Source organism: Triticum urartu, chromosome 5, assembly GCF_003073215.2.
Source record: "Triticum urartu cultivar G1812 chromosome 5, Tu2.1, whole genome shotgun sequence".
Lineage (NCBI taxonomy): Eukaryota > Viridiplantae > Streptophyta > Magnoliopsida > Poales > Poaceae > Triticum > Triticum urartu.
The window spans coordinates 374,505,356-374,518,523 of NC_053026.1; the positions used below are offsets into that span (position 1 = coordinate 374,505,356).

At 47.4% G+C, this 13,168-nt stretch overlaps 1 protein-coding gene across 1 annotated transcript; it reads right to left on the reverse strand.

Annotated features, from left to right (window-relative positions):
* Positions 1-9,952: 9,952 nt before the first annotated feature.
* Positions 9,953-12,838, reverse strand: LOC125509117 (probable LRR receptor-like serine/threonine-protein kinase At2g24230). The gene has a single exon (XM_048674003.1). The coding sequence runs from the start codon at positions 12,835-12,837 to the stop codon at positions 10,114-10,116; it is 2,724 nt and encodes a 907-aa protein (XP_048529960.1). The 5' UTR covers position 12,838; the 3' UTR covers positions 9,953-10,113.
* Positions 12,839-13,168: the final 330 nt, after the last annotated feature.

Consider the following 13,168-nt stretch of genomic DNA (forward strand, 5'->3'; position numbering starts at 1 on the left):
TCGTCAAACATGCCATTTTTTTACCACATCATCTTGGTGGCATGACATTACATCAACCAAGGTTTCATGTGTTTCTGATTTTTTTTTTAGTTTTTTGGAATTAAAATGTCATGTCACTCCATGCATACATATGCATGTGTCCATGTCGTGAGACAAATATATTTGAAAATTCCTTCTAATTTACTGCACATGGAGTTAACTCGCACACAAGTACACAAATATGATTTGTCAAACCGTTATGGTTAGGCGTTGCATGTAGATGTAGTTCAAATTTGAATTAAATGGCTAGAAAATCACTTAAATATCTTTAAAAGGTCAAATGACCCCTAGAATTTTCCAAGATTTCACATTACAGTTGTAGTAGTGCACGTTAAACATAGAAAAAAATTGAAGGCCGTAAGAGGAAGCTATCTCCTGTTCATCATCAAGCATGCATTGTTCCCTCTCGGAACTACGAGCCTTCTAGTGAGTTGCTCCGGTTTGTGAGGGGTGTGTGTCCAAACTTTCGTCAAACATGCCAAATTTTTTTCCACATCATCTTGGTGGCATGACATTACATCAACCAAGGTTTCATGTGTTTCTGATATTTCTTTTATTTTGTTGGAATTAAAATGCCATGTCACTCCATGCTTAATTGTGTCATAGCCGTGAGACCAATATGTTTGAAAATTCCTTCCAATTTACTGCACATGGAATTAAATCGCACACAAGTACACAAATATGAGTTTTCAAACGGTTATGGTTAGCTGTTGCATGTACATGTAGTTCAAATTTCAATTACGGTCATTAAATGGCTAGAAAATCACTTAAATGTCTTAAAAGGTCAAATGACCCCTGAAATTTTCCAAATTTTGACATGACAGTTGTATTAGTACTACAAACGTTCTCGTACATTTAAAACACCATCCGTTGCCATTGTACTGCAAATTCGTTTTTCACATCTAATAAAAATATCTACAACATCGCACCCAGTTGTTTTCTAGGAACCGTTTGCGATGAAAATATCTGGGTCTATTTAAGTCTCCCTCCTTAAGCTTCGTCGGCTCGTCTGCTTCAGTGCCGGCAACCCCCGAATCCACGAATCCCGACCCCATTCTCGCACCCCTTTCTTGCAAAGATGACGCCATGGAAATGCTCGTGAAGGCCCGTACGATGGCCGCGTCCCCCCTGAGCGCCGCCGCCTGCGCCGAGAGCGCGGCTGCCTACGCCGAGAGTGCCGCCGCATCCGCATTGAGCGCGGCCGCTTCCACCGAGAGGGTGTCTGCAGCAGCCGATAGGGCATCTGCAGCACCCGAGACGGCTGCAGCTGCAGCCGCTACTGCGACGATGGCTACAAACGCCAAGAGCGCTCGAGCTGCCGTTCGTGCCACTGATGTCGCCCTGGCCCGGGTCGAGGCCATCCACGCCAAGATCGTGGATGCACACGCCAAGATATTCTAGGCCACCTCGGACTCCAGCATGCAACCCACATCTGAAAAGGCGACTGTGACCATGGAGCACCTGCTTCCTCATGAGGTCGCCGAGCGGGAGATGGAGATGCAGGAGGCGGTGGAGATCGAGGAGGACCGGGAGGAGGAGTTGCGCGTGGCCGAGGTCGAGGTAGAGAAGAGTTTTTCCGTTGAGGAATTGGCGGTGGAGTACCAACGCGAGCTCTGGCTTAGCCACTACTACGAGTACTACAACCTTGAGGGCGGCGCCGAGGACGAGGACGAGGACGCGGTCGACTTCCGTAGGGGGGACGGGGAGTCCACCAACGGCGGCATGTCGCCAGGATAAGTCATCAACGTCTCATCTCAAAGCGGTGATGCATAGGCCGGCGCGGCGGCGGATTTGTTAAAATTATGCTTTGTTTTTAATGTTGGTCTTTTGTTAGAGCAATGTTTAGGTCAACTGGCTCTGTTTAATTACTAAAATTGCTCGATTCAGTAAGTGTGGCATGTCTGTTGTACGCTCTTTTGTGTGCCCAAATTAGCAAGCGATGTTAAATTATACAATGACATACCCGGGGAAATTTCCACCAAAATTTGAATTATCAAACTCATCTCATGTGCGTAAAGCAGGAGAATCGTTTGCGATGCACACAATCATTTAAAGTGAATGGTCCGGCGGCACCACGCGCAAAGTTTTCCTCCACATTTCCAAAATTTTGGCCTACCGCCAAAATATCTACCCCCGCCCCCCTTCCCCCCCCCCTTTTCTCCCCAACCATGTCACATTTCCCCTGTTTCCTCCTTCCTTCCTTCCTTGCTAAGCTATAGCTGCTTCCTCGCTCTCGCCGTCTCACATCCTACCACCGGGGTCGCCATGGTCTTCTTCAAAGACCTCTCCAGCGGTTCCTTCTCTGGCGACTACTCCTTCACCATTCGGGTATGCCTCTCTTCTCTCTCTCGGGCTATGACTTGGAATGAAGGATTTTTATCCGGGGGTCGATTTGATTCATTTCTTCCTCTTGTAGCTCCCTAAGACCATCAGTGGCAACGAATGGAGCGAGGTGGCTGAAGATCTATCTGCTCGTTGTCACCATCAATCTCCATGCGTGAAGCTAGTTGTGTTTGATTCTGTGGACAGTGGGAGGAAGTTTCCGGCATGTGCAGAGAAGGTTAGACCCTCTTTTGTTGTTACAAATCATTTGTTAGATGTGATTCAGACACTGTCATGGTCCCAACCCATTCATACCACACCTTCAACCAAACGCATCCTAAGACAGTGTCACAGTTTGTATCTAGTATCTTAAATTGTTGCCATATCATCAGCGGTGCCATTAGAAAATTATTTGGCACCGCTTCAGCAGTTTGTGCAGCCAACTTTGGTCCACACATCCGAACAGCCAAGTAGTAAAATACTAAATCTTTATGGCACGAAGGAACTGGGTATCAGAGCAACTACGTGCTCCGGAGTCCGGGTCCTTGATTTTTTCCGCTACATCGGCTCGCCAGTGCAGGGCACCGATGCGAGATGTAGCAACACAGTTGTCTTTACCCCAGTTTTGGCATACATAGTGGACGTCGTTAGTGCTATTAGTTCTATATTACTAAATTTGTGCATGTACACACCTGTTAGTATCAATTTGTTGTCATCCAAACACTGTCGCTATGCTATTGCAGTTATATTTACCTTCCTCATAAAATGTTCAATTTGTTATTTATTGTACATGAGTAAGAACTTGTAGCGTCGTTGTAGTTAATTATAGCTTCTGATGTTCCAGAATTTGGCTGTTGTCTCAGTACCATTTATTTCATTTGCACATTGATCTTTTTGAGAAGATATGTTATAATTAACATGTTTCTTCAGTTTTTCAAAAATAAGCATTGGTGATTTTCTATGTTGCTATAAGCCCATTTCCCCTACAATTGTTACTGATCTAGTTTAAAATATTATAGGATGAACGGAAGTGTTCTTACTTGGAGTGGGTTGATCAAGAGTGGCCACAGTCTTTGAAGATGTGCCTAGCGAAGCTCTGGAGCATGTATGAGGAAGAGAACACACGTAGGCTTAGAGAAAGTGTTGTCAACGTTGAAGCATATTTCAAGATGCGGGATAAAAAGTTGAAGGTGGAGAATGAGCTTGGATTTTTAAAATCAGACTTTGCTAAGATGGTGTTGGCGAAGGAGGAGGCACTTTCCCAGTTGGCCCGTGCAAAACGGGTTCTTACAGAACTGAAAGCAGAGGTGGATAAAACGAGCCTGGATGATCTCGATTAGGAAAATGAATATATTGTTCTTATGAAGTTGAACTGGCTATATGTTGTACTGTGTTATTTTCATGTAGCTACCGTACTGTGATGTTATAATATATTGATGTGCCTGATGTGAAATTGGCAAACAGTTGTTCGATATGAAATGTGAATTTGCTTAATATTGGGATTACTAATTGTAAACTAATAAACCTGCTAAATGTGTCATTGACCTTTGGAAACGGTTCTAGCAGAAAAAGCGCTTGCGATGGATAGCCCAATGCCACACAGTTTTCTTCATCAAATCATGTGTGATATAGTTCATAAAAGCAAACGGTTAACCATGGCAAACCGTGTGTAATAGTTACACCTTTCACACACGAGCCTACACATAAAACTGTGTGGGATATACATACGAACGGAAACGCTTTCCCTGGATTGACTGTATGAGATGTACATTAGAACGGAAACGTATTCCTTGGATTGACTGTGTGTGATATACATACCTACAGAAATGTTTTTCTGGGATTCACCGTGTGGGATGTACATACCTACGGAAATGATTTTCTCGGATTACCATGTGGGATGTACATACCTACAGAAATGATTGGGTTTCGATGCCTCGCCCGATCGCACACGACCCCAGCCTGGGTCCCAGGAGGGCCTATCCCCAACGATTTCTGGGTCGTGTGCGAAGGACACCCTATCGCACACACTCGCTTGGCGACGGTTCCATATGCCGTCGTGGAAAGGGGTTAAAAATCGTTTGTTTAGGACCGACGCACACCAGTGCACTATGTTCTAAGATTGATGTTGCTATGACTTTGCCATGCTTAATGCTTGTCACTTTGGGCCCGGGAGCCATGATTTCAGATCTGAACCGTTTATGTCATCACCATTATATAAATGTTCTAGATCCGATCTTGCAAGTTATAGTCACCTACTACGTGTTATGATCCAGCAACCCCGGAGTGACAATAGTCGGGACCACTCCCGGTGATGACCGTAGTTTGAGGAGTTCATGTATTCATCGTGTGTTAATGCTTTGTTCCGATTCTCTATTAAAAGGAGGCATTAATATCCCTTAGTTTCCAATAGGACCCTGCTGCCACGGGAGGGTAGGACAAAAAATGTCATGCAAGTTCTTTCCATAAGCACGTATGACTATTTATGGAATACATGCCTACATTATATTGATGAACTGAAGCTAGTGCCGTATCGCCCTAGGTTATAATTGTCTCATGATGAATATCATCCAACGAGTCACCGATCCAATGCCTACGAATTTATCTTATATTGTTCTTGCTAAGTTACTATTGCTATCATTACTGTTGCACTTGTTACAAAACTACTGTTATCACCGTTGCCGTTACTGTTACTGCTGTCACTATTATCAAAACTATCATATTACTTTGCTACTGATCACGTTGCCGCAGATAATTAATCTCCAGGGGTTGAATTGACAACTCAGCTGCTAATACCTTCAAATATTCTTTGGCTCCCCTTGTGTCGAATCTATACATTTGGTTTGAATACTCTACCCTCGAAAACTGTTGCGATCCCCTATACTTGTGGGTTATCAGGCCACACTAGTGGCATTGTTGTTGGTGGACGACATGGTGGTTTGGTGGAGGTGGATGAGCGTCGGGGTGCATTACTTACGTGGTTCTTTGGCTGGCCGACGGTGGCGCTATCCGCGGGCGTCTTTCCCTTCCCGAAGGCTCCGTCGCGGCTGCTCCGGTTTACTCCGAGTGAAAACTTGATCTTCTGGATCGGATGATGGCGGCACTCTGGTGTCGCGCCCTTCTTGGAGGCACCATCTTGGAGTCTTTGCTACATTGTAGGCCGGCCTCACTTCTTCATGGTGGCTAGCTCATAGTGAAGGTCGTCGGCCTCTCCAAGCGGTCTTATTGTTTATCTTTAGTATGCTTTGTGGCGTTAGGGTGATTCGGTGTTGTGCGGCACCCTTGTATCTTGCTTTGGGTGTGTGTGTTCTGTGTGTCGGTGCCATGTGTTGGGTGGTTGGTTGTATGCATGATTGTTGCTTTATATATAAAGTAGGGCGAAAGCCTTTTTTGACAAAGCGTTGAACCAAAGACTGTATCCATCAGTAGCAGTGAAGCTTGATGTTGTCCATGGCAAGATGCATGTTTGGGACCGTAAGGTTTTAAATGGCCCTCAGGCTCGCCTAAGGAAAGCCCAAAGGGAAGTTGATGGTATGATGCAAGCTCCCTACACAGAAGAGGTGAAACTCAAGCAGAAAGAATTGTCAATTTTCATTGAGAATTTGCTGGAGAAAGATGAAATTTATTGGGCACAGCGGGGTAGGGTGAACTAGTTATGGCATGGGGATTGAAACACGTCATCCTTTAGTCACTTTTTCTCGGCTAGGAGGAGGAAAAACTTGATTAAGAAGTTGAAAGTAAATGACAACAGGTGGATTGAGGGTAATGATAACCTCAAGCCACTCATTTCAGATTATTTTGATAACAATCTGCTATGGGCCGTTAAGCCCTTAGTTACTCATGGTATGAACATGTTACTAAATGTGTTGTATTCAGGATAGGAGGTGCACAAGGCCCTATTCCAGATTGGCGATATGAAGGCCCCGGGGCCGGACAGGTTGCACGCAATTTTCTTCAAAAGATTTTGGCACATTTTGGGAGATGATCTAACCAAAGAAGTTCTTGATGCCATGAATAATAAAAAAAATCCCGTGGGATGGAATGAACAAACATAGTTTTGATCCCTAAGGTGGAGAGCCCATAGGTAATAACCCAGTACAAACCAATCAATTTATGCAAGGTAGTGTACAAGATTATCTCCAAGATGCTGGCTAATAGACTGAAGAAAATTCTCCAAGATGTTGAATTGTTGGGCTATGTCACTCCACATGGAGGTGTGTTGGCAGCCCAACATCAGCCCCTAAGTTGTATCCAACGGTTGTGAATGCTTCCTGGTGAAGGGAGTAGAGAAGAAAACCCTAGCCAGTCCCCCCCTGTCGTGCGGTGGCTGCCATTTTCGTGAGAGTGAGAGAACACAAGAGAGGAACGCAACCTGTGAGCGAGAGGAAGAAGAAGAAGTGAAGGTTCTGTCCAGATTTGCTGCATCTGACAAGACAGTGTTCAAGCCAATAATTGGAGGCTCAAACATGCTTGGATTGACCCCAAACTTGATGATCCCAGTCCTTAATTTTAGTACTTCGATTTAGTTACCTGGTTTGAGGATTGGGTTGCATCAGATTTGAGGGTGGTTTTGTCAGCTCGAACTGCTGCAGTTTCAGAATAGAGTACTTTTGAGAGACGGACAATTTGGGTAGGAAAACGGTATCCGATTGAGCTGACATTTTGAGGGGATCTAGGAACTCGCGTGTCTACTTGTCTGTCAAATTTGGTGATAATTGGTTCAACGATTTAGAGCAGTTTGCAAAACACTGAATGGGACAGAAGCTGTGTAAACTCTACTTTGCTGAAATCTTGCCTCTTGTGGTTGCTGCTGTTGTTACCGGCTGGCAACATGGAGAGTGTGTTGTAAATCCCTGTGGAGGTTTTAGAGAAGACCTTTTACTCATCATTCTTATAGTGAAGTTGTGTGGACTGGTCGGTCCACAACCGTGGTTTTTTACTCCTCAAGTTGAGGAGATTTTTTTCACGTTAAATCCTGTGTTACATGTGTATGTTGTTTGTGTTATTCCGCTGCTTACTTGTTGATTGAAATTATCCTCAAAGTTCACTACGGATTGGGTTATTTAGTGTGTATATTTATCATGTTGGTGAATTTGTGCAGCGCATTGCTACCGTCCAACCCCAACATGAACTCCCATTCTCCATTTTAATTCTACACTATTTCTTTCCCCATCTCACTGGCAAGTAGGACTCGCGCATATATAGGGAGATGGCGTTGCCACTTAGGCATAAATAACAAGAAGCGAACGTCAGATTTGACGGAAATATATGAAAATATGCTGCTATTTAAGTTGTTTTACCATTTTTATAGGGTTTTATCACACTACGAGTTTTATGTATCACGGGCTAATCAATCTGTAGTTGGATGGTTAGAGGGACTATAGTATTCCCAACCCACCAGGGTTCGTCAATGACGAGGTGCCTACGATGACTTCGTAAATTTCAAGATGATATGCCTACTCAGTCTTTCAGATGTGCTCATAGGGATAGGGTGTCCGTGTATGTGTGTGTATGAGCGCTTACATCTGTACTGTGTTCAAAACAGGTGTAATTAACTCAAATTAGATCTTATTTTTTGAACATAGTAGAACGTGAATGCTCAAATACATGCATATACACTCATTACTATGTGCACATTCGAGATATTGAGCCAACACAATATTCTGAGATTGATGAAGTCGCCATAGCATTTGCATAGTTCTCTCACTAAACAAACATAGCCGAAAAGTCTGAAATAAGTTCAGGAAAATGCGAGCAACAACCGAAGTCTACGACTTAAACGCTGATAGGTAGATTCCACCATAAAGAACCTAATCAATCCTAAGTAATGAAGATCTCCTTTCCCCTCCCAAAAAAGAAAAACAAAACCCTAACCATCTGAGCTTGCATATTTCGCAACCTTCCATGTTTTTTTTTTGTTTTGCCTTACAACAGAACAGGTTTTTGCATGAACAATCAATCACTTGCACTCTACACAAACAAACAGAAAGCACGACAATCATCAAGGGTGGCGCGCATGCATGATGACAGGGATTTCCATGCCACAGTCAAGGCTCGAGAGCCGCAGCCTCTTTCTCGGAAAGCCATGACTGCAGGTGCAGGTGCAGGTGCAGGCCACGCATGGCGCGAAACCATTATCAACGCCTTTAGGTAGCGTAACCTCGAGTAAAGAAGAGCCATCCACCACTATCACCTTTTCTCCTAATTTAACCGGAAGAGCGAGGGCAAAAGTTACAACATAATGATGGTATGGAACGCGCTTTAATCTTCTTCCAACAGAAACAGTGGTGAGCAGAGCACGCTTTCAGGGCGGTGCTTGCAGCCAGCCATCATGGCCTTAATGATATGATTGAATGCGTGGGCAGTTATGTCTTGACAGATTTTCCATGACTGTACTGCCAGTAAGGTGCCTGCCAGTGGGTGAAAAAAAAAGGCCGGGAAAAGGACGGCAGCTGTGCTGCCTCATTAAAATATCGCTGGCGTGCATGGCAAATTCCGGCCGGTTTAACCAAACACGAAACGCACGTCAGTCCTCCACCAGTGCTACACTAAGCTACGGTGAAGATGTGATTGATGTCCCTCGCAAAAAAGGAAGAAGATGTGATTGATGTCATGGTGGAGAATCATACTCCAGACATAATGTTGCTGCCTCCACAAGCTTCTTTTCTCCTCAACTCTACAAGAAACAGGAATTATGGACTCTACAAGAAAGTGTTGGGTCCCAAATCATATCCTGCGATTGTGATGATCATCCCAAAAGATTCATAATAATGTCATTTTCTCTTTGGAAGGGTGCAACATGTTGCAGCAACAAAGGATGAAACTTACCCAAGCTTCTTCTTCAGCAAAACACAACACAACTGAGGGAAGGACAAGTTCACGCGTCATTGACATGAAAAATGACACTAGCTTAAAATATCAGTAACAGTCAAATATTAACTGAGAAAATTAAGATGGACGTAGCCGTAGGAGGCGAGCGCACGTACACGAGCAGATGCATCTCATGCTCTTGTCCTAATGTCCTTTGAATCAAGCATGAGGAAAATTGAAGATTTTTTTTTCGAAAAGGGATGAGGAAAATTGAAGATAACACGATCAAAGTCTCAATCTCTGGATAAGTGTGATGCTTCATTGTTTTAGAACTTTGCCCCCTATTTTCTTCAGCTCCATTACATTTAGTTCTGCTTTGCCTCACTTGCTAATCGGAGCTTCTGTTGGAAGAAAATTGTCAACAAGATTGCAGAGAAAGGAATAAGATTAAGGCATTGAGATAGAGCTGGGGTAGGAGAAAGGAACAAGGAACAAGGAAGGAGAAAGATTGGAACAAGAAGGTCACCTTGTTTCCCCACCGGCGACGGCGACCACCTTTGGCGTCGCCCATGACCGATCCCAGCCACCAAGCCGCAACAACGTCACCAGGCATCCATAAGACCGTCGTCGTCCCCATCAAGCGACACAAAATGAGGCCGCGCTGCCCAATCCACGACACACTTTCCTCCTACTATTACTGTTCCTACAGGACACGTGGGCATCACCACCAATGCGTAATTTCCGCTGTTGATTACTTGTTTCAATGCTAGCATTGCTATGTTAGTAAAGGAGCAAGTGTGGCAAAGCTGTATTGCAGCATCTCAGAAGATGAACAATCAAAGAAGAAGAAGAAGAAGAAGATATATTTCAGCAGAGGACCAGGAAACAACTAGGACCTCACTCGCTGCTCACACGCCTAAAATACACTAATAAATAAATATAACTTCAGTTCTCATCTGCTACTCTAGGCTCAATGTCCTTTAATAGGCCAACGATCTGCTGCATGGTTGGCCTCTTGGATGGCAGCTCGGCGGTGCAAAGGTAGGCGACCCTCAGTGCCTCGTCCATCTGCCTGTCCAGTCCCGTGTCGCGGATCTTGGGGTCGATGATGCTCGACCCTTGATTTGCCTTCACCATTGCCCTTGCCCAGCTCACCAGGCTTGCCTCCTTCTGGTCAGGGTACTCATCACCCAGTGGCTTCTTGCCGGTGATCAGCTCAAACAGCACGATGCCGAAGCTGTAAACGTCGGACTTCGACGTCGCCGTGGCGTTCTCTGGGTCGGAGAACTCCGGCGGCACATAGCCAGGGGAATGGTCGCCGTCTGTGCTTGTCCCGGCGATCATTGACAAGCCGAAATCAGACAACCTTGGCTCCATTGCATAGTCGAAGTAGATGCTGCTTGCCTTCACATCCCGGTGGACGATCTGCGGAATGCAACCATGGTGGAGGAACGCCAGTGCCCTTGCAGCGCCTAGTGCGATTTTGTGTCGGAACCTCCATGCCGCAGTGCCCTCTGGGGTGATGTTTTCAGTGGCCACGCCACCATTGTTGTCCTCCCATGTGTCGGTGCTCCAGTCTTCGGTGGTCTGCAAGCCTAGTGGCAAATCATGCAGCAAGTTGTGCAGATTGCCATTCTCCATGTACTCATATATCGCGATTCTTTGGCTTCCTGCTAAGCAGTAACCAGTCAAAGGAACCAGATTGGAATGTTTGATCCGCCCCAGCCGCTCAAGCTCTCTGGCAGCATCCTCATCTGCCATTGCCGAACCATGGACCAGCACCTTCACAGCAACCTGGATTCCACCAGGGAGGAATCCTGTGTACACTGGCCCGAATCTCCCTTCTGCCAGCAAAGTTCCCCTGTCAAAGTTTGATGTGGCTGCCAAGAGGTCGGCGAACGTGAAGCTCAGCAATGGCTTCTCAAATATGACAACTGGAACGGATGTGGCAACCTTGACATCGGCAACCCAAGTTGTGGAATCAGTCTGGAACGCAAATGGCCCTGATGTGCCAGGCTCGTCTTTGAATGACGATGGCTGCTTATCAACGGGAAATGTGTCACCCCTCTTCTTCCTCGGCTTCCTGCACACAAGTGCCAAGCAAAGCAATGCAAGAACCGAGAAGAAGAGCGTGAGCACAATGGCCAGCGCCAACTTCATCCCCTTGCGGTGCCCCCCATTCTTCTTGATGCTGTCCGGGTTCACAGCAATCGGGCAGTCATTCCTGGACCTAGCAAAGGCGGCTGTAAACGCTTCCGGGGAGAGCTCGGAGGCGCAGACGGTGAGATTGTTGTATGAGAAGTTGAATCGATCCATTGACACCAATTTCTTGACCAGTGACACAGGGATCTCCCCAGTGAGGTTGTTCACCGACAGGTCCAGCACCCGCAGCGGCAAAGTGCTCAAGTCCGGCACCACCCCGCTGATATTGTTCCGTGACAAATCCAGCACATGTAAGCCAACCAACCGGGAAGACAACGCCCCAGGGATTCGCTCATGCAACCCAGTGCTTGACAGGTTGACATACTCCAATGAAGAAATCTCACCAATGGACGCCAGCAAATTGTTGGTGGACAACTGGTTGAATGCGAGATTCATGTGCCTCAGGTTCCGGAACCGGCCAGGGAGGCCGAATTCCCCGAGAAGCTCGTTGCTTGACAGGTCGAGGTACATGAGGGACGTACCAGAATACCCACTGCTAAAATTCAACCGCGAGAAGCGGTTGTTGCTAAGGTCTATGACCCCCAACTGCTCCTGGAACGCCCCGATAATGGAGCCGCGGAGCTGGTTGCCGGACAGGTTGAGGTAGGCCAGCGACCGCAGCGGCGACAAGTCAGGCAGGTCGCCGTCCAGCGCATTGCCGGAGAGATCCATGCAGACGAGGCTCCCGCCGGCGCCCGGGACCTGGCCCTGGAACTGGTTGTGGCTGGCGTTGAGGACCTGCAGGCCGGCAATGGAGCCGAGCGCGGGGGGCAGCGCGCCGGAGAAGGCGTTGTGGGAGACGTCGAGCACCTGGAGGCGCGCGAAGTTGCCGACGTTGTTGGGGAGCGCGCCGCGGATGGCGTTGCGGGAGAGGTTGAGGCTCTGCAGCGACGCGCCCAGCTCCCAGAGGTCGTTGGGGAGCGCGGTGAGGCGGTTGGCGCTGAGATCCAGCGAGCGCAGCCTGGCGAGCTTCCCCACCGTGTCCTCCGGGATGGGGCCCGACAGGCCCATCCCGGCGGCGGCGAGCGCCAGCACCCGCCCCTCGCCGTCGCAGGACACCCCGGGCCAGGAGCAGACCGCGCCGGCGCCCGACGGCGGCGCCGCGAGGCCCATCTTGGCGTAGAAGCGCGCGACGAAGTAGGCGTCCGTGTTGGGCTCCTGCGCCGCCGCCGCGCAGCAGGCCGCCGCCGCCACCGCCAAGAAGAGCGAGGCGACGCCGCACGCACCGCCGCGGCCCATGGCGACGGCCAGAGGCGCACGCGCGCGTGCTCTCTCCCTCTCTCGAGTGTTTCTCTTGGCGCGTTCGTGGCTACTGCGGTGCCGGTGCGTGCTCGGGGAAGAGAGAGGAGGGGGGAGCAGAGCAGGGTAGGAGCGCGGCCATAAATCGTGGGGTGGTGAAGTGAGTAAATTGGGGAGTGAATTGTGGGAGGGGAGTTGATTGAGATGAGCTGCACAGCAACAGCACATCAACATACGCGGAGACAGGCAGACACATATTCATCAGACTGGTAACCAGGCACGTGCAGCGTCAATGGAAATGCAGGCGCCCCAAGATCGACCAGGTCGGCACAGCAAATGTCAACAAACGTTGCATCTGTTCTGAAGCATGCTGATCATATGATGTAGTAGTACAATTTAATCATTGTTGTGTTGTCACAAAACGAAGACTGTTTCATCCTGATTTGGTCAGGAAATAGTACTCTTCTAAAAGGAAATGGTCAGGAAAATCACATGAAGATGGAGTGCATGCCGTTGAAAATAAGGTTGAGCTCAACGATCGTCACACTTGTATTGGTCC